The sequence below is a fragment of the Ovis aries genome, chromosome 2 (assembly GCF_016772045.2).
Source record: "Ovis aries strain OAR_USU_Benz2616 breed Rambouillet chromosome 2, ARS-UI_Ramb_v3.0, whole genome shotgun sequence".
In the NCBI taxonomy this organism is placed as follows: Eukaryota; Metazoa; Chordata; class Mammalia; order Artiodactyla; family Bovidae; genus Ovis; species Ovis aries.
In genome coordinates, this window is record NC_056055.1 from 156,918,230 (window position 1) to 156,940,597 (window position 22,368).

Below are 22,368 nucleotides of genomic sequence, written 5' to 3' on the forward strand. Positions count from 1 at the left end.
ACATAAATAGATTGTTAATAAAATCACTTCATTCATTCAACAAGCACTTACTAAGCATGCTATTCATATAGTATAGTATTCATTGGGTTTTAATCTTAAATTGTACACAGTTGCTTTAATAACCAGATAGATTCTTAAAATCTTACTAGGTGCTTTGGCCTTATATAGTAATCTTTTTTTACTTTTGTTCTAGATGCCTGGAATGATGTCTTCAGTAATGCCTGGAATGATGATGTCTCATATGTCTCAGGCTTCCATGCAGCCTGCCTTACCGGTAATCTTGTGAAAATAACTTTTTCTGTGATGTTTTGATTTCTTTTTGAAATAGCATATATATTTTGTAGACATTCATGTTAGTCATTTAAGCGCCTCCCGAGTACTATAAGATAGGAAGTAAGTTTTTAGATTCCAGGCATTTACATTTTTTGTATGTTTATAATAGATGTGCATCCTTAGTTATTCTACGTTAAGCAAATCTAGAATTCTGAAAAGCGTAATTTGTTAGCTAGAAGCATTTAATTGCTCTGCTGCTGCTGCTCAGTCGCTTCAGTCGTGTCCAACTCTGTGCGACCCCATAGATGGCAGCCCATCAGGCTCCTCTGTCCATGGCATTTTCCAGGCAAGAACACTGGAGTCGAGTGCCATCGCCTTTTCCGATTTAATTGCTCTAGTAGCATTCTAACCTTAAACAGTAGACATTCTTTACTGAGTGCTGATTAAAAGTTGACGTGATGTGATTTAATATTGGATCCTAAATTTAGAAATCAGATTTCATTTGAAATCCACAATTCATGAGACTTCAGCTATGGCACATTACTTAGAAAATTTTTGAATAATCTTACCACCCTATTAGATAGTATTAGATAGTATAGCAATATAGAAATCATTATGATATTAAAATTAGTGTGACTTATTTATTGGTTAGTTTTAATGAACAGATGTGGCATACTCCACTGGGATGGTAAGTTTGCAGTGACTTCTCCAAAACCCCTCGGGGCAGATACATTTCAAAGTTTGTTTTTAATATTATAAAGTAGTACACTGCATATAGTATATAATAATTATGTATAATATACCCACGGGGTCTTGGCCAGTGCCCTTTAATTTCTAACACATATTTCTAAATCAGAACATAGAGATGTTTATTCTGATATGGGATAAATAAGACTAAAGAATTCCTATTACTCAGGTTAGCTTTGGCCACTGTGATGAGTTTTGATGACAAACTTAAAAGGTTTTCAGCTTTTTGAATCTTAGAATTGTGGATCTTTTATATAATTGATGATCATATAAATAAAACATTTAAAGTGCTTCAGTAGCTGTAGGTTACTGTTTTGTTTTTAACAATTTATAGCAAGCTTAGGGAACCAAGATCATTAAAACTTAACCAAAATTTTTGAGTCGGTGACTAGAGAATTAATACAGAGAAGGGGTTGATTTACTATGCTTTATGAGGATTGTATATAAAATATAGCTTGTGCAAAGTAAATGTTACTAATTTCATTTTTTCTTCTTACAGCCAGGAGTAAATAATATGGATGTAGCAGCAGGTATGTATACCATTTATGGTGATATACTAGACTTAATATAGACAGTCACAGCCATCCTCGAATGAGGAATAAAACAGTGTCTCCTGGGCATTATAATCAGCTCCCAATATTTTTTTTTTATATAGCGTTCATAATTAAATCCATAAGAAATTGTCATAATTTTAGGTGTGGAGTTCTGGGACCAGATTTGGTCTATAGGATATACTTTGGCCCATACAATGTTTTTACATTTTATAATTTAGTTCAGTTCAGTTGTTCAGTCATGTCCGACTTTGCGACCCCATGAATCGCATCACACCCGGCCTCCCTGTCCATCACCAACTCCCGGAGTTCACTCAGACTAACATCCATTGAGTCGGTGATGCCATCCAGCCATCTCATTCTCTGTCATCCCCTTTTCCTCTTGCCCCCAACCCTTCCCAGCATCAGAGTCTTTTCCAGTGAGTCAACTCTTCGCGTGAGGTGGCCAAAGTACTAATTGGTTGCTAACATTAACATCTGTAGGCTTATATAAAGTTGAATTTATCATTTTACACAAAGATTGAATTTATTTTAAAGTTGGATGATTTGTACTTTTAATATTTACAGTGGTCCTCAGTACAGTAGATACTCAAAGAATATTTGAATAAAAAATTCTGGTTGAGTCCATATTTGTGTTCAACAAACCCTGTGGAATGGAATAGGGACTCTATACTTCAGATATCAAGCATGTACTCTCAGCCTTCTGGACTATTTCAGTCATTTTTTAGGTACCTGCTTGGTCTGTGTAGTTTGTAAGTCCTCTGATAATGCATATTTTTTTCCAGCAGGTTACCTATGAGTGTTATAAATATAGCTAGTATGACTTTAATGTATAATAATAATGCTTCAATTATACACAAGTAATGTTCCATGTATTCTAGATGGTGTACTTTGTCCCATGATTCTGCCAAAACATTTTTTCTTTTAAACATTATCAGTTGAAACATGTTTAAAATGCAGTATGAGGGCCGTAGTTGATGTTTTTAAGATGTTTCATGGATTTCATCATTTAAGCTATAACAATATTCTGATATACTTTAAAATAGTATTCTAGGTCTATTTAGATATCTTGAGCTGGTTACTATTACCCTAAATAATCCTGAACAATTACCTTAACATTTTCTTTTTAGTTTTTAAATGCTCTGGCTCTCTTACTGATATTTTCATACTAGCTGCTTTTGATTGCTGTTAGTATCTATGTACTTAGTTTTGTTTTCTTTTTACAGTCAGTTTGTTTTTTTACATACAATTTTAAGCTACTTGTTTCTAAAGTTAAAGATTATTTGTATGAACTTCGTAACTAATGTGGATTTCCTTTTATGTCTTAATGGGGCTTTGGTAGTAATTTAAGATAGTACCATCTGATAGAACTTTCTGAAAGGAAGGAATTGTTCTGTGGTCTGTAGTGTCATATATAGCCACATGTAATTATTGAGTATTGAAATGTGGCTAGTGCACAGGAGGAACTGAACATTAAAATTTTACTTAATCTAATTTAAACAGGGCTATGTGATGGCCAAAGGATACTGTATTATACAGCATATGTTTTGGAACCTAGATAATTGAAATTGTCATAAACCTAAAGCATAGAGGGCTTCCCTGGTGGCTCAGGCGGTAAAGAATCTGCCTGCAATGCAGGAGACCTGGGTTTGATCCCTGGGTTGGGAAGATACCCTGGAGAAGGAAACAGCTACGCACTCCAGTATTCTGGCCTGGAGAATTCCATGGACAGAGGAGTCCATGGAGTCACAAAGAATCAGACACGACTGAGTGGCTTTCACTTTAAAGAATAGACTCAGGGGCCTGAAACATTCATTACTGTACATATTCATTACTACCAGCAGTATAGCAGAGAAACAGAAATTAACAGTTAAGATTGGACAGCTATAACAACAGGAAGAGGAGAAACAAAAGGCAAACTGTTAGCTTCTCTAACTGCTGTCAAGTGAGTTTGTAGATTGCAGGTTCAAAGTGCCAACTTAATTCTGAAAGTGCGTTGCACTGTAGATGTTTTATTTTTGTGGGAAAGAGAGCAAGCACAGAAGTCATATGGGACAGTCTTAGGATACTTAATGTGATGGCATGAGGAGAAAAAGTAGTATGAATAAATATTTTAAAACTTAACTCAAGGACAGCATGATTTATCACACTGTAATACTCTTCCCCCAATTTTTTTTTAGGTACAACTTCTGGCGCAGTAAGTACCTTTGGAATATATTTATTTCTGTAATTGTTTGCCTGCTACACTGATTCTTATTTCTTTGTATTTTAAATGTTACTTATTATTTACTTCTGGCTGTGCTGAGTCGTCTTTGTTGTGCATGTGCTTTCTCTACTTGCGGCGTGTGAGGACTACTCTAGTTGTGGTCCATGGGCTTCTTGTTGTGGTGGCTTCTCTTGTTACAAAGCATGGGTGGAATAGTACTGACTCAATAGTTGAGATGCACCAGCTTAGTTGCTCAAGGTGTGTGGAATTTTCCCTGACCAGGGATCAAAGCTCTGTCCCCTGCACTGGCAGGCAGATTCTTTACCACTGGACCACCAGGGAAGACTGATCCTTATTCTGTTTTAGAGATCATCTACTCACTTGAACCCTTTTACTTTCTTTTCTGTGGTAAAGATTGAAAAATTGTTTGATTTATTTTAAAACATAATTTTCCTGGGACTTAATGAGAGATTGTTGTTGTTCAGTCACTAAATTGTGTTCAGCTCTTTGCAATCCCATGGACTGCAGCTTGTCAGGGTCTGCTATCCTCCGCTATCTCTCAGAGTTTACTCAAATTGCTCTCCACTGAATCAGTGACACTATCTGACCATCTCATCCTCTGCTGTCCCCTTCTCCTTTTGTCCTCAATCTTTCCTGGCATCAGGGTCCTTTCTAGTCAGTTGGCTGTTTGCATCAGGTAGACAAAGTATTGGAGCTTAAGCTTCAGTATCACTCCTTCCCATGAATACTAAGGATCGATTTCCTTTAGAAGTGACTAGCTAGAACTCCTTGCAGTCTAAGGGATTCTCAAGACTCTTCTCCAGCACCACAATTTGAAAGCATCAATTCTTCAGGCTCATCCTTCTTCATGATCCATGTCTAACATCTGTACATGACTACTGGAAACACCATAGCTTTGACTTTTACTGACCTTTGTTGGCAAAGTGATGTCTGCTTTTTAATACACTGACTAGGTTTGTCATAGCTTTCCTTCCAAGGAACCAACTGTCTTAATTTCATGGCTGCAGTCACCATCTGCAGTGATTTTGAAGCCCAAGAAGGTAAAATCTGTCACTGTTTCCACTGTTTCCCTATCTGTTGGCCATGAAGTGATAGAACCAGATGCCATGATCTTAGTTTTTTGAATGTTGTTTTAAGCCAGCCTTTTCGCTCTCCTCTTTCACTTTCATCAAGAGGCTCTTTAGTTCCTCTTCACACTCTGCCATTAAGAGTGGAATCATCTGCGTATGTGAGGTTGTTGGTATTACTCCCACCAATTTTGGTTCTAGCTTGAGATTCATCCAGTCCAGCATTTTGCATGATGTACTCTGGATATAAGGTAAATAAGCAGGGTGACAATATACAGCCTTGTTGTACTCCTTCCCAATTTGGAATCAGTCCGTTGTTCCATGTTTAATTGTTGCTTCTTGACCTACATACAGATTCTCAGGAGACAGGTAAGGTGGTCTCTATTCTCATCTCTTTTAAGAATTTTCCGCAGTTTGTTGTGGTCCCCACAGTCTAAATCAATGAAGCAGAAGTTGGAGAAGGAAATGGCAACCCACTCCAGTATGCTTGCCTGGAGAATCTCACAGACAGAGGAGCCTGACGGTCCATGGGGTCACAAAGAGTCGGATACAACTGAAGCAACTTAGCACAAGCAGCACATGGAAGCAGACGTAGATATTTTTCTAAAATTTCTTTGCTTTCTCCATGACTAGCGAACCTTGGCAATTTGATCTCTGGTTCCTCTGCCTTGTTTAAACCCAGCTTGTACATCTGGAGATCTTGGTTCATGTACTGCTGATGCTTAGCTTAAAGGGGTTTAAGCATTACCTTATGGGCATGTGAAATGAGTGCAGTTGTTCATTGGTCTGAATATTCTTTGGTAGTGCCTTTCTTTGGGATTGGAATGAAAATTGACCTTTTCCAGAACTGTGGTCACTGCTGAAGTGGTGAAATGAAGTCGCTCAATCGTGTCCGACTCTTTGCGACCCCATGGACTGTAGCCTACCAGGTTCCTCCATCCATGGGATTTTCCAGGCAGTAGTATTAGACTGGGTTGCCATTTCCTTCTCCAGGGGATCTTCCTGAGCCAGGGATCGACTCCCGCATTGTAGACAGACATTTTGCTGTCTGAGCCACGGTAAATACTTGGATTTTAAGTAACTCAGTTGGAATTCTGTCACCTCCACTAGCTTTGTTGTAGTAATGCATCTCAAAGCCTACTTGATTTCACACTCCAGGATATCTGGCTCTAGATGAGTAACTACCTAGATCATCTAGATTTTTTAAATCATCGTAGTTATCTGGGTTAATAAGACATGTTTTTCTGTGTGTTGTTGCCTCCTTTTAATCTCTTCTGCTTCTGTTAGGTCCTTAACCATTTCTGTCCTTCATTGTGCCCATCTAAGAAAGCCACCTTATTAACTCTTTGCTCTTCTCTGGAACTCTGTGCTCAGTTTGGTATACCTTTACCTTTCTCCCTTCCCTTTTACTTCTCTTCTTTCCTCAGCTATTTGTAAAGCTTCCTCAGATAACCACTTTGCCTTCTTGCGTTTCTTTTTCATGGGATGGTTTTGATCACTGCCTCCTAAACAGTGTTAACACCTCCGTCCATAGCTCTTTAGGCATTCTGTCTGTGAGATCTAACCTGTTAACTATTTGTCACTTCCCTGTAAAATCATAAGGAATTTTATTTAGGTCATATCTGAATGGCCTAGTGGTTTTCCCTACCTTCTTCCATTTAAGCCTGAATTTTGCAATAAGGAGCTCGTGATCAGAGCCATAGTCAGCTCCAAGTCTTGTTTTTGCTGACTGTGTAGAGCTTCTTCATCTTGGACTACAAAGAATATAATCACTCTGGTTTTGGTATTGACCATCTGGTGATGTTCATGTATAGAGTTATTTCTTGGGTTGTTGAAATGTTTGCTATGACTAGTGTGTTCTCTTGACAAAACTCTTGTTAGCCTTTGCCCTGCTTCATTTTGTACTTCAAGTCCACACTTGCCTGTTATTCTGAGTATCTCTTGACTTTTTACTTTTGCATTCCAACCCCCTATGATGAAAAGGACTTTTTTATTTTAACAGTATTTCTAGAAGCTGTTCTTAAACCAGTCATCTTCACCTTCTTCGGTATTAGTGGTTGGCACATAGACATGTTGTGATGTTGAATTATTTGCCTTGGAGATGAATGGAGTTGATTCTGTTGTTATTAAGATTATACCCAAATACTGCATTTTGATTCTTTTGTTGACTGTGAGGGCCACTTCATTTCTTCTATGGGATTCTTGCCCGCAGTAGTAGATACAGTGGTCATCTGAATTAAATTCAGCCATTGCCTTCAGTTTTAGTTCACTGATTCATAAGATGTCAGTGTTCACTCTTGGCCATCTTCTGTTTGACCACTTCCAATTTACCTTGATCCATGGACCTAACATTCCTGTTTCCTATGCAGTATTATTTTTTTTACAGCAGACTTTACTTTCACCACCAGACACATCTACAACTGAGGGTTGTTTTTCTCTTTGGCACAGCTGCTTCATTCTTTCTAGAGCTATTTATCACTCTTCTCCAGTAGCATACTGGACACCTTCTGACATAGGGGGCTCATCTTCCAGTATCATATCATTTTACCTTTTCATACTATTTGTGGGGTTCTCCTGGCAAGAATACTGGAGTGATTTGCTGTCCCTTGTTTTGTTAGAACTCTTCACTATGACTGATCAGTGTTGGGTAACCCTGCAGGGCATGGCTCATAGCTTTATTGAGTTACCCAATCCCCTTCGCCATGGGTAGGCTGTAACCCATGAAGGGGTAATGAGAGATACGGGAATCAAATATAAATCAGTTTTTACAGGATTTGAATTCTCCCTATCACAATTAGAATGGAAACAGGTATATAGTAATTAATAATTTTTAATTAAGCATTACATTAGAATGTACTCCTTTGTAAACAAAAATTTGTCTACTTTTGTCTATTACTGTAAATTTGATGTAGATTTTCCCTAATATTTAGTTGTTTAAAATACTTCTTTGCTTGTATCTTCCTTAACACAGAATCAGAAAGACAAAAGTTGCTTGATTTTCCTTAGAAAAGGAGAGAATGACATTGCTGTACAGCATTCCGCACCCCGCCCCCCTTAGGACTTAATTTTAAGATAGTAATATTCTAGTTCTTTTTGCTAATGTTCTGAATGCTCTTTTCTCATACATTTTCATGGTGTTTAGAAAAATAATGTAAGCCTGAGGCCTCACTTAAAGATGGCTATTTTATGGTTATTGATAATAGCTCTATTCTTTAGCCTCCAAGCATTTTCTGGTGTTTTTTTTCCCCTTAAAGCTTTATGAAGTTTATGTGTGTAATCTCGTTTAATCAAAACAATAGTCTTGAGAGGTAGTTGTCATACTCAGAGTTGAGAAAATTCAGAAAGCTGTGAATTAATTGCAGGTATGGTAAATCTGGGGGGAAAGATGTTTAATTGTGAACTGTATTTAAATATATTAAACTTATATCTTTTTTTAAAAGCTTTAAAAGTTGAATGGTTATAAAATATCCACTTGGTATTTTTTCATTATATGTCTGTCTTTTTGGTTTTGACTGATGATAGCATCTTGTTTTTCCTGCTTATTTAAATAATATGGGCTCACTGGGAGGAAAATGAAGCAGACATAAGTTAAAAAGAAGAAAGAAAATTACCTTAAGTTTCTATTTCCATGAGGAAACCACCAAGATTAATATTTTGGTTGTTTGAATCGTGTGTCAAACCTTTAGTTTTCTCACTTGATTGAAATAGCTTTCTTTGTCATATATTAAACTCTCACATATTCTGACATCTATTTCTGGGTTTTCTTTTTCACTCTGTTTCTAATTCAGTATTATACCTTTTCCTGATTATTGTTGTTTAGTCACCCAACTCATGTCTGACTGATGACCCCTGGACTGTAGTCTGTTAGGCTCCTCTGTCTATAGGTTTTCCGAGGCAAGAATACTGGAATGTTGACAGGCACCAACACAATCCTGTAAAGCAATCATCCTTCAATTACAAGTAAGTAAAAAAAAAAAATACTGAATTGGATTGCCCTTTCCATCTCCAGGGACTCTTAGGATTGAACCTGAGTCTCCTACGTTGGCAGATGGATTGTGTACCGCTGAGCCACCAAGGAAACTTAGAGTAGATTTCATATTTAATGAGGCAAGTTGTTCATGGTTTCTCTTTTCATTATTTCCTTTGCTATTTTCAGATATTAGCATGTACATTTCCCTGTTCCCACCAAAAATAATCTGTAAATATGTAAACAGAGATGCTTAAAAGGCAAGATTGTGTTTTCATCTGGAATTAAATTTAATTCTTCCATTTTAAGAGAAGTAACAGTTCATATTTTTCAATTAAGTTTTCTTATCCAAAAATAGAATGTATTTATTTTAAAACTTGTTGTTTTTTTATTCTTCTTAGAGTCCTGGTACACAAATTTGAGTTACTTGTAGTTTTCAGACTGTGGTCATTATTGTTGATCCATGCAGGTTCCCTCATAATTTTTCCCTTTGTTCTTCATCTTTGGGCTTCCCTGGTGGCTCAGCTGGTAAAGAATTTGCCTGCAGTGTGAGACCTGGGTTCGATCTCTGGTTTGGGACGATCCCCTGGAGAAGGGAATGGCTACCCATTCCAGTATTCTGACCTGGAGAATTCCATTGACTGCACAGTCCATGGGGTTGCACAGAATCGGACATGAATGAGTGACTTTCACTTTCATTCCATCTTTACTCCAGTTTACCCTCCCTAGTAGGTGCTCACTAGGATATATGTCCTAAGACATGTAAATATTGGGGAAAGCTTATGAAATTTTTTTGTTTTCATTAAGTATAATTGACATAAAATATTAGTTTCCGGTGTAAATGCAGTGGTTCGGTATGGTACTTGTATACATTGTAAAATAATTACTATAAGTAAATCTAGTTAACATACCAGCATTGTTTTTTTTCTTGTGAGGTAGAATTTTAAGACTTACTCTGATCAACTTTGAAAGACATAATACAGTATTGCTAACTATACTCACCATGCTGTACATTTTGTCCCCCGTGATTTCCTTGTTTTATAGCTAAAAGTTTGTACATTTTGACCCTCTTCACCCATTTCTCTCACCCGCCAAGCTACCCTTCTCTACGGCAGCCATCAGTCTGTTCTCTGTTTCTGTAAGCTTGGGTTTTTTGTTTTTTTATATTCTACTTGTAAGTGAAATTATATTAATCTTGTCTTTCTCTCCCTGGTTTATTTCACGTAGCCTTCAGGGTCCATCCATGTTGCAGGTGGCAAGATTTCATTCATTTCATTTTTATGGCTTAATTGTTTTGTTCTGTGTGTATGTGTATTTTATATATATCTTCTTTATCCATTAATTCATCCATGGGCAGTTAAAATTATTTCCATTTCTTAGCTACTATATATGATGCTTAAGTGCAATTTTATAAGAAACTTCATACTGTTTTCCATTGTGACTATACAGCTTACTTTCCACCAACAGTATACTGGGCTTCCAATTTCTGCGCACGCTTGCCAGCATTTGTTATTTCTTGGTTTTTTGATAACAGCTATCCTGACAGATGTGAGGTGATATCTCATTATGGTTTTGATTTGTGTTTCTCTGATTAGTGATGTTGAGTATCTAATGTACCTTATGGACATTAGTATGCCTTTTTTCACCCATTCTTTAATTGGATTATTTGCGATTTCTTGATATTTATTTGGAGGAGTTTCTTAGGTATTGTGGCTATTAACCCTGTATTAGTTATATGGTTTGCAAACATTTTCTCCCACTCCAAAGATTATTTTTTCGCTGTTTTCTTTACTGTGCAGAAGCTTTTTACTTTTTAGTTTGATGTAATCACACTTTCTATTCCAAAACATGAAGAACTAGTTCAAAATTACTTTTGGTTCAGTTCACTCAGTTGCGTCTGACTCTTTGCGACCCCATGAACTGCAGCACACCAGACTTCCCTGTCCTGGAAGTCTCCAACTTCCAGAGCTTGCTCAAACTCAAGTCCACTGAGTCAGTGATGCCATCTAGCCATCTCATCCTCTGATGTCCCCTTCTTCTCCCGCCTTCAGTCTTTCCCAGCATCAGGATCTTTCAAATGAGTCACCTCTTCACATCAGGTGGCCAGAGCATTGAGTTTCAGCTTCAGCATCAATCCTTCCAATGAATATTCAGGACTGATTCCCTTTAGGATGTACTGGTTGGATCTCCTTGCAGTCCAAGGGACTCTCAAGAGTCTTCTCCAACACCACAGTTCAAAAACATCAATTCTTCATCCCTCAGCTTTCTTTATAGTCCAACTCTCATATCCATACATGACTACTGGAAAAATCATACTACATAGCTTTGACTAGACGGACCTGTGTTGGCAAAATAATGTCTCTGCTTTTTAAAATGCTGTCTATGTTTGTCATAGCTTTTCTTACAAGGAACAAGAGTCTTTTAATTTCATGGCTGCAGTCACCGTCTACAGTAATTTTGGAGCCCAAAAAGATAAGTCTTTTATTGTTTCCACTGTTTCCCCATCTATTTGCCATTGAAGTGATGGGACTGGATGCCATGATCTTAAGTTTTGTGAATGTTGAGTTTTAAGCCAGCTTTTTCGCTCTCTCCTTTGACCTTCATCAGGAGGCTTTTCAGTTCTTTGCTTTCTGCCATAAGAGTGCTATCATCTGCATTTCTGAGGTTATTGCTGTTTCTCCCGGCAGTCTCGATTCCAGGTTGTGCTTCATCCAGCCCAGCATTTCGCATGATATACCCTGCATATAAGCTAAGTAAACAAGTGACAGTATACAGCCTTGACATGCTCCTTTCCCCAGTCTGTTGTTCCATGTCTTGTTCTAAATGTTGCTTCTTGACTTGCATACAGGTTTCTCAGGAGGCAGCTAAGGTGCTCTGGTACTCCCATCTCTTGAAGAATTTTCCAGAGTCAAAGTCTTTGGTATAATCAATAAAGCAGAAGTAGATGTTTTTGTCAGAGAAGGCAATGGCACCCGACTCCAGTACTCTTGCCTGGAAAATCCCATGGATGGAGAAGCCTGGTGGGCTACAGTCCTTGGGGTCCCTAAGAGTCAGATATGACTGAGCGACTTCACTTTTACTTTTCATTTTAATGCATTGGAGAAGGAAATGGTAACCCAGTCCAGTGTTCTTGCCTGGAGAATCCCAGGGACGGGGGAGCCTGGTGGGCTGCCATCTGTGTGGTCGCACAGTGTCGGACACGACTGAAGCGACTTAGCAGCAGCAGCAGATGTTTTTTCTGGAATTTTCTTGCCTTTTCCATGATCCAGCAGGTGTTGGCAATTTGATCTCTCGTTCCTCTGCCTTTTCTAAAACCAGCTTGAACATCTGGAAGTTCATGTTTCACGTACTATTGAAGTCTGGCTTGGAGAATTTTGAGCATTACTTGGCTAGCGTTTGAGATAAGTGCAATTGTGCAGTAGTTTGGCATTGCCTTTCTTTGGGATTGAAATGAACACTGACCTCTTCCAGTCCTGTGGCCACTACTGTGTTTTCAAAATTTGCTGGCATATTGAGTGCAGCACTTTTCACAGCATCATCTTTTAGGATTTGAAATAGCTCAAGTAGAGTTCGATCACCTCCACTAACTTTGTTCATAGTGATGCTTCTTAAGGCCCCTTTGACTGCACATTCCAGGATGTCTGGCTCTAGGTGAGTGATCACACCATCATGACTATCTGGGTCATGAAGATCTTTTTTGTATAGTTCTGTGTATTCTTGCCCCCTTTCTTAAAATAATTAGCTCCATACCGTTTCAGTCCTTTATTGTATCCATCCTTGCATGAAATGTTCCCTTGGTATATCTAATTTTGTTGAACAGATCTCTAGTCTTTTCCATTCTATTGTTTTCCTCTGTTTCTTTGCCGTGATCACTGAGGAAAGCTTTCTCTCCGTCCTATTCTTTGGAACTCTGCATTCAGATGGGTATATCTTTCTTTTTCTTCTTTTCCTTTACCTTCTCTTCTTTTCTCAGCTGTTTGTAAGGCTGCCTCAGACAACCATTTTGCCTTTTTGCATTTCTTTTTCTTGGGGATGGTCTTGATCCCTGTCTGTTGTACAGTGTCACGAACCTCAGTCCATGGTTCTTCAGGCACTCTTATCAGATCTAATCCCTTGAATGTATTTGTCACTTCCACTGTATAATCATAAGGGATTTGATTTAGGTCATACCTGAATGGTCTAGTGGTTTTCTGAATAGTATTCCATTGTTTGTGCACGCACAGGTCTGTGTATGTGTGTGCGCGCACTGTGTTTACCACCTTTTCTTTATCCATTCATCTGTTGATAGACCCCTTAGTTTCCTTCCTTGCCCTGGCAATTGTAAATAATTCTACTGTGAACATTTGAGTGCGTGTATTTTTTCAAATTTAGTGTTTTTATTTTCCCAGGAGTGGACTTGCTGGGTCATATGGTAGTTCTATTTTTAGTTTTTTGAGAAATCTCCATATTGGTTTCCACAGTGGTTGTACCAATTTACATTCCTTCCAGCATTTATGAGAGTTCTGTTTTCTGTATATCCTTGCCAACATTTGTTATTTGCATTCCTTTCAATGATAGCCATTCTGACAGGTGTGATGTGGTATCTCACTGTAATTTTAATTTCCATTTCCTTAATGATCACTTGATGTCAAACATCTCTTCATGTGTCTGTTGGCCTACTGCTTTTCCTCCTTGGAAAAATGGCTGTGTAGGCCTTGTGCCCATTTTTTAATTGGGTTGTTTGGGAGGTTTTTTGGTGTTGAGTTGTATAAGCTATTTATATTTTGGATATTAACCTCTTATCAGTCATAGCATTTGCAAATATTTTCTATTCGGTAGTTTCTTTTTTCAATTTGTGGATGGTTTCCTTTGCTGTACAGAAGCTTTTAAGGTTGATTTTGGATCTAATACTTTTTGAAGGTAATGGTTTGGTGTTACCATTTCAATTTTCTTAGCAGTTATTGGGCTCTTCCAGATGTTTATGTTACAGAGGTTTAATAATTATTTAGCATACAATTAGAGATCATAATAGCCATCATTGTCCTTTTTTTTTTTTTTGGTAGGGGCAAAAAGTAAATATTCAATTTCTATTAAGTTTTGATGTAAAAGGGTTTTGTTGTTATTTAGCTCTCAATATCTTGTTTTCTGTTTTCTTCATTTGATTTTTCTATTTACTAGGTAGTAAGTGGGTTTTTTTCAGCTTCTAGATGTAAGATTTGTTGTTGTTATTCAAATTACCTGTTGTTTTTTAGAGAAATCTTAAATTCAGTGCAAAGTAGAGAATCTCACAAACATACAGCCTTCTCTACCATCAGCATCTCTTACAAAGTGGTACATTACTGCAGTTGGTGAACATACAATGACACATCATTATCGCCCAAAGTCCGTTTTGTATTAGGGTCACTCTTGGTGTTATGTATTCTGTGAATTTTGACAAATGTTTAGTGACATGTATTCCACACAGTAGTGTCATACAGAATAGTTTCACTGTCCTAAAAATCCTCTGTGCTATTCCTCTTCATCTCTCTTGCCACTTCCACAACCATTGTATGCCACAATTTGTTTGTCCATTCATCTGTTAAAAGACATCTTGATTGCTTCCAGGTTTTAGCAATTATGAATAAAGCTGCTACAAATATTATGTACAGATAATTATATGGAAAAGTTTTCAACTCATTCGGGTAAATATTCCAGAACATGATTGCTTCATCGTATGTTGTTCAGTCTCTGTCACGTCCCAACTGTCTGTGATCCCGTGGACTACAGCATGCCAGGCGTCTCTGTCCTTCACTATCTCCTGGAGTTTGCTCAGTCTCATGTCCATTCAGTCAATAATGCCGTCCAACCATCTCATCCTCTGTTGCCCTTTTCTCATATAGTAAGAGTATATTTACTGTTTTTAAAAAAGAAAAGATTTGTTCAGCTGCATCAGGTCTTAGTTGTGGCATGCAGGATCTTTTGTTGCAGCACATGAACTCTGGCTGTGGTGTGTGGGCTTAGTAGTTGTGGTCTGTGAGCTCCAGAGGGCATGGGTTTCAGTAGCTGGAGCACCCAGGCTCAGTAGCTGTGTCATCAATGCTCTAGAATGCATGGGCTTCAGTAGTTGCAGTTTGAGGCCTTAGTTCCTCCACAGCATGTGGGATCTTAGTTTCCAGACCAGGAATCAAGCCCACCTTCCCTGCATCACTGCAAGGTGGATTCTTAACCACTGGACCACCAGGAAAGTCCCAGGAGTGTGTTTACTTTTATAAGAAGCTGCTGAACTGTCTTCCAATGTGACTGTACCATTTTGACGTCTCATTAACAGTGAATGAAAGTTCCTGTTGCCCCATAACATTTCACATTATTGGTGTTTTTAGTTTGTTTGTTTTTCATTTTAATAGGTGTGTGGTGCATTTTAATTTCCACGTCTATAATAATGTATGATGTTGAGCATGTTTTCATATGCTTACTTGCATCTATATTTCTTTTTTTGTTGAGGTGTCCAGATATTTTTACTCATTTATTGTGAAGTTTAGAGGTTTGGTGTGTTTTTTTAATGTAATTTGGTAAATTATACTGGTTAAAAGTACTTAAATGGATGTGTCTTTTTGCAAATAATTTGTTTGCGGCTTTTCTCTTTCTTTGAACTGTCTTTGGGAAAGCAGAAGTTTTTAATTTTAATTAAGTCCATCTATCAGTTATTTATTTCATTGATCATGCCTTTGACTTATTTTTTATAAGGCATACCTTTTTGCATTGTGATCAGAAAGCACAGTGTATAAGATGTTGATTCTTTGCAGTTTATTAAAGTCTCACTTACGTTCTGTGTCAAGACCAATTTTAAGAGTATTTTTTTGTGTTGACAGTTTAAAGTTACTTTGTTATTCTGTATCTTGGCATATCTAATCTGCTTGATCTCCCTAAGGAGATAGGTATATTAAAATCTTTTTTTATCTTGTTCTCCTATATTTTTCTCTCATTGCTCTGTATTTTAAGGCTCGGGTGCAAAATAAATGCATGTATGATGTAGCTCATAGCCAGCTATATTATCACAGTCATTGGATAATTAGAATAGATTTTATAGGAGTTCTTAGCAAAGTAAAGGCAGGAGAATTTATCTTTTTCCCAAACTTAATACCCATCATTGAATTTTATTGCCATGCTTTTCATTGAATTATGGTGATTGCAGACTCATATTTTGGTCATAAGTTTAGTAGAAGTGGGTTTAGAATAATTTTTATTGGTTTTTGATAAATTATCATTTAAATATTTTTCTTTTTATTATTGTATTATTTGAGAATTTATTTTTCAGGATGTAGTTTGGTTGTGAAAAGTGAAAGTCAGAGTAGTTCAGTTGTCCAACTCTTTGACCCCATGGACTGTAGCACACCAGACTCCACTGTCCATCAAGATTACTGCAGTGGGTTGCCATTTCCCTTCTCCAAGGAATCTTCCCAACCCAGAGATGGAACCTGGGTCTCTTGCATTGCAGATTCTTTACTGTCTGAGCCACCAGGTTGTACCAAGTCTGTTGGTGTGATCCTGTGATGGTGGATTGTTTTGTTTTGTTTTTTTTTTTCAGTTTGTTAATAGAAATACTATTACACATTGCCTAATATTGAATTACCCTAGCACTTTTATATAATAAATTCTACCTTTTCAAAGTGTATACATTGTAGAATCCTCTTGGCTAATATTTTAATTCTTACATTTATAAGCATCATTGCCTGCCTTTCTTTTTTGATACTTTTTTGTTGTGCCTTGTTACTCTTATAAAGAGCTTTTCATCTCTTTCTGTGATCTGAAATGATAATGAACTACTCTATTCTTGAAAGGTTCCATAGAGTTCTGCTGTAAAATCAGCTGGTTTAAGTTTCTTTCAGTTGCATCTATGGTAACTGAAATATTCAAGTGTGATGTTTTTTCTTTTCGGTGAATTTTGGTAAATAGTTTGGGAGGAAATCTTTTTCTCTAGATTTTGAAATTGGTTGTGAATCTGTTCTCTGTGGTTTGTTTTCCTTACTTAGAGTAGTGAGCAGCTTTTCTACATTTCTTGGTGTTTTATTTAGTCATTTTTAAAAAATGATTTAGTTTTTTTTTTTCACTCAGTTGAGCTTATACATTGTATAAATGTTCACATTTTGAGTTTGAATGTGCTGAGTTTATTCACAACCCAGTTGTTGACTGACTTTTTTGACTCTGAAAAGTATGTAAGGTCTCTTATAATTATGTATGTGCATTTTCCCCCCTTATACCCAGGATTTTGTTTTTGTTTTTTTTCCTCTCAGGTATTTTTGGTATATATTGTGCCACTACATCTTCTGTTACAATGTCGTACTGTTTTTAGTTAGCTCTGCGTATTTTTCACTATATTAAAAGCAGATCTGAGTTTATAGTATGAATTGAGGACTGTAATTGAACTGTCCTTGGGTGATTATTATCTTAAGTCTTTGATAGGTAACTTTTGCTTATTGCTTTGGGGAACTCATGTTTTTTAAAAAACAGTAATTTTGTAGGTAAATGTTTTATATTATTATTAACATGACTGTCAATACTTAGTAACTACTTGCCTAGGTCATATTTTAGCCTATGAAGATAACTCTAGTTGTTAGTTGTTGCTAATGTTTTTTATGCCACTCAACATTCAGATATATTTGTTTTTAAGCTTTTAAAATATTATGAGTTTTGACCAGAAACATAATTTTACTGTAAGTTGCAGATTAGATATGTTTAAGGTAAAAGAGTGAAAAATTTATCAGATAAATGGCTTTTCTCCAAAATTGACTTTTATAAGTGAATTTGGTGTATTGCTTAAGACATTTATACAGAATTTATATTCCTGTCTGGAATGATTCAATTTCTATTGATGCGAAGAGCTGGACCCTTGATCCATAGTAAAACCTTAGTTTTGGGCTGAGACAGTGTTGTTAGGAACTCAGGCTAGCTATATTACCTTGGGCATGTTACTTTACTTCCTTGTGCTCCCTTTTCTCTTCCATAAAGTGAGGCTGGTAGATGGTACCTACCTCATAGGGTTTTTAAAAGGGTTATTAAAGAGGATTATTAAAAGAGTTAACTGATAACTCATGCAAAGCAGTTAGTACAGGGCTTAATATTAAATAGTTGGCCATGAATTTGTCTATTAGACTGTCCCTGAATGCAGGCTTGAAACAGTGGTATTTCCTGAATCACTGTGAGCAAGTTGTTAACCCTTGTAAGCTTTGTTCTTTTAATTTGTAAAATGAAGATAATGGTCTTACCTGCTTTTAAGATTCAAAGAAAGTAATAGGTAGTGAATGTTAAATTGCTTACTGTTTTGTATCTTCTCTTCCCATTTTTGGTGAAGAGCACATAGTCCTTTTTCATTCTGTTATCTCGTGTTTGTTTATCTGTGTTAACATCATTTAATTTATGAAGTAAGCATTACCCATACAGTTGAAGAAGCTTCCATATATGTCTCTTACTGTATCACTTTTTTATTTCATTTCCAGCAATTATTTAATGTTGGCTCCAGAGAAATTGTCATATTCTGCAAAGGTGCTGGAACAAGTTAAGGAATTTAAATACACTTGCAGTTATATAGGGGCTTCTCTGGTGGCTTAGATGGTAATGAACCTGCCTACAGTGTGGGAGACCTGAGTTCAGTCCCTGGGTGGGAAAGATCATCTGGAGAAGGGAATGGTAACCCACTCCAGTATTTTTGCCTGGAGAATCCCATGAACAGAGGAACTTGGTATGAGGTCTAAAAGTCTCAGACACGACTGAGCAACTAATGCTTTCACACTTCTCTTTTGCAGTAACCTAACTATCCTGCTACATCATTCAGAAATCCATTCTGTAAGGTTCTGACTGTTTATGGAATGGAATTATTAACAAGTCTCGAAAGGGCTAGTCATTTTGTTATTAAATAGCCCAAATTTGGTCAAGTCATTTCCTTGAATTCTAATGGTTGTCTGTAATTCCTTGACATAACTCTAGTTCCCTTTTCAGGAATTACAGAAAATAATCATCTTACCTCACCTAGTTTGGTTAAAATTACATTGATTTAGATCCTCAAGTTGTCTTTTTTCGTTGTGTATGTGTGTTTATTTATTTATTTATAATTCATTTGGTTCTTAGTTGCTCTGTTTGGGCTTTCTCTAGTTAGGGTGAACTCTTCATTGTGGTGCATGGACTTCTCATTGTGTTGGCTGCTGCTTTTGTTGAGGAGCATAGGCTCTAGATGCACAGGCTTCAGTAGTGACATGCAGGCTCAGTAGTTGAAGGTTAGCGTCCCTAGAGAGGTTGGGCTTCAGTAGTTGCAGTACGTGGGCTTGGTAGTTGGGCTCCCGGGCTCAGTAGTTTGGTTGCTCCACTCAGCAGTTTAGTTGCTCTGTGGCATTGGAGTCTTCCCAGACTAGAGATGAAACCCATGTCCCCTGCACTGGCAGGCGGATTCTTATCCATTGTGCCACCAGGGAAGTCCCTTAGATTGTCTTTTCTTATTTTCCATTCCCACATTTTGCAAATGTTTCTTAACTATTTATTTATATATTTTTGATATGTTCGGTCTTCGTTGCTTCACAGACTTTCCTGTACTTTCAGCAAGCATGGGCTACTGTCTTGTTGGGGTGTGCAAACTTTTCATTGTGGTGGCCTCTCGTTGTAGAGCATGGGCTCTAGGGTACACCGGCTTCAGTAGTTGTGGTTCCTGGGCTCTAGAGCACAGGCTAAATAGTTGTGGCGCACGGGCTTAGTTGCTCTGTGGCATTTGGGATCTTTCCAGATCAGGGATGGAACCCTTGTCTCCTGCATTGGCAGGCTCAGCCACCAGGGAAGCCCTGATTTATTTTTTAGTTAGTGTATTGCAACATTTAACACATTTGAAACTGGAATGCATTCTACCATTCATGTTGTCCTGTGCTCTCTGTTCTCCAGCCTAGTTGTGCATGATTGAACAGCAAAAATACCAACATCAGAAGATTGTCAGTGGTTTGTAAGAAAATCATGGCATGAAAATAATGACACAACACTTTTATCAGCTAGGAATAAAGTGGTTATGGTGAGAGAATAGGAAAAACAATGAAATCATGTGTTTAGCCACGTTCCCAAAGCAGAAATCAGAGGCAGATCTGCTCCATTACTCAATAAAGTTGATACGGAAGGGAAGATAGGGGGCAGTTTTAAATCATTAAGAAGAAAGTTAAGAACCAGTACCAGTGGTTTTCAGATATTTTATGGCTTGTTTTGTTTTGTTTTTTAAGAAATGCTGTGTTGCTAGGAAGATTCTTAGTGTTCAGCAGGGAATTATGGAGAAATATAATAGACATTAGCAAGTTAGTCACAGTAAGCATCCTCAGTGTAAATTTTGAGAAATAGACTATTTTATTTGCCTATTTTCCTTTTTATGTATTCACAAAAGTGATAGGGGATGAAACCAAGTCTTAATTAAGAATCTGTGTATGCGGGCCAGGTCGCTTCAGTTGTGTCTGATTCTGTGCAACCCTGTGGACTGTAGCCTGCCGGCTCCTTGGTCCATGAGATTCTCCTGGCAAAAATACAGGAGTGGGTTGCCATGCCCTCCTCCAAGGGATCTTCCTGACCCAGCGGAACCTGCGTCTCTTACATCTAACAACCTGCATTGGCAGGCAGGTTCTTTACCACTTGCACGACATGGAAAGCCCCTAAATAAGAATAAATTCTTTCAAAAAGTTTAACATAAATCTGAGTGGTAAAAACTGTGATAGTTTGACAGTGATTTTACCTTTTCTTAGAGAATTGAAGAAATTTAGTATAGATCATTTTTATAACCCTTTTTAAAGCACACTGTAGTCTGTTACCATCTGAAAAATCTGATGCCCAGACCTGGGCTTAGTACCTTTGAGCTCATCCAGTAATTCATTCATTCATTGTAAAATTACTTTTTAAAAAACACTATTAAGTTATTACTGACATATGAAAACTGTACATACTAAATATGTATGACTGGATTATTTGGGGAATAAATACACATCCATGGAATTATCACCAAGAATATAGACATCTATCATCTCTCAAAAGTTCTTTGCAATCCCTTTTATTATTATTTTATGTTAGCGCACATGTGTTTATATGGTGACCTTACAGAGCTTGTAACCATGAGGTATCACATCTATTGATAACTGAAGTCTTACTAACACCTTTTAGTAGGTTCTTAACATTAGTGAATATGTATTCTGTATCAAAGTAGTTTCTATAAACCGTTCCCATCTTATGTTGAGGCATTTGAATTCACATTTTATCCCTGTTAAACTTCACCTTGTTGATTATTAAATTCTGATTGTCATCAAGAGGCATCTTTTCCAGTTTTGACTCCTGCATCTTTATTGCATGTCAGTTCAGAACTTTGTTCAACTTTATGTAAATATTCTTTATGTTAGAGTTGTTGAGCTCACGGTCAATCCTCTTGTATTGCATTAGCATCTCATTCATATATTCTCTTTTATCCACAAGGCGTAGAATTGTGTTGCTGAAAGATTGTCTTATGTGTAGTAGTTATACAAGCAGTTGTATCCTTATAACTTTGAGACTGTAGAATAGAGATCCTAAAACCTGGACTGATCCATACTGCTTTTGAAGTACTTATAAAATATTCTATTTTCAGTTACCTCCCTACTTATGTTAATCAGTTATTCAAAAGTATACCCATTTTATACTTGTAATTTCTTCATATATTACTTTGAAACTGTAATAGCATTCATGTTTACTGTCATTGTCACTGTTACATAATTTGAATCTTTGTATTAATATCTTTCGTTAGAAATCAATGTGGACTGAACATAAATCACCTGATGGAAGGACCTACTACTACAATACTGAAACAAAACAGTCTACTTGGGAGAAACCAGATGATCTTAAAACTCCTGCTGAGGTAAAAGTTTGTTAGAGATTAAGTTGAGTTCTCTTTTCATTTCTTTTTTTTATTTTAAGGGTTTGGGTAGGTATTTGGCTTTCCAAAGAATCAGTTCAGTTCAGTTCAGTCGCTTAGTCATGTCCGACTCTTTGCGACCCCGTGAATCACAGCACGCCAGGCCTCCCTGTCCATCACCAACTCCCGGAGTTCACTCAGACTCATATCCATTGAGTCGATGATGCCATCCAGCCATCTCATCCTCGGTCGTCCCCTTCTCCTCCTGCCCCCAATCCCTCCCAGCATCAGAGTCTTTTCCAGTGAGTCAACTCTTCGCATGAGGTGGCCAAAGTATTGGAGTTTCAGCTTCAGCATCAGTCCTTCCAGTGAACACCCAGGACTGATCTCCTTTAGGATGGACTGGTTGGATCTCCTTGCAGTCAAGAGTCTTCTCCAATACCACAATTCAAAAGCCTCAATTCTGGCACTCAGCTTTCTTCACAGTCCAACTCTCACATCCATACATGAGGAATAGTACCACTTATATCAGAAAAGGATGCTGCAAAGGCATTCAGAGGAGAAAAGGGTTTGTACAGTCACACCAGTAAGCAAAAAGACAAAATTTCATTCCCTTCTATGAGCAAACCAGTTTTATTTACTGATTTTTACCCCTGCTCAGGAACCTTTGTCAGGTGGTTATCAATTAA

The 22,368-nt window shown here is 37.3% G+C and overlaps 1 protein-coding gene across 15 annotated transcripts in view; it reads left to right on the forward strand.

The window, feature by feature from the left end:
• The window catches only part of PRPF40A (pre-mRNA processing factor 40 homolog A), a 63,394-nt gene that overhangs the window by 14,419 nt on the left and 26,607 nt on the right, over window positions 1-22,368 (forward strand). For all 15 annotated transcript variants that reach the window (XM_012137139.5, XM_027964945.3, XM_027964946.3 and 12 more), the window contains 4 exons: window positions 194-274; window positions 1,520-1,550; window positions 3,752-3,768; window positions 21,572-21,682. In XM_012137139.5, the coding sequence (XP_011992529.1) occupies window positions 194-274; window positions 1,520-1,550; window positions 3,752-3,768; window positions 21,572-21,682 (240 nt within the window). The remainder of the gene's footprint in view (window positions 1-193; window positions 275-1,519; window positions 1,551-3,751; window positions 3,769-21,571; window positions 21,683-22,368) is intronic.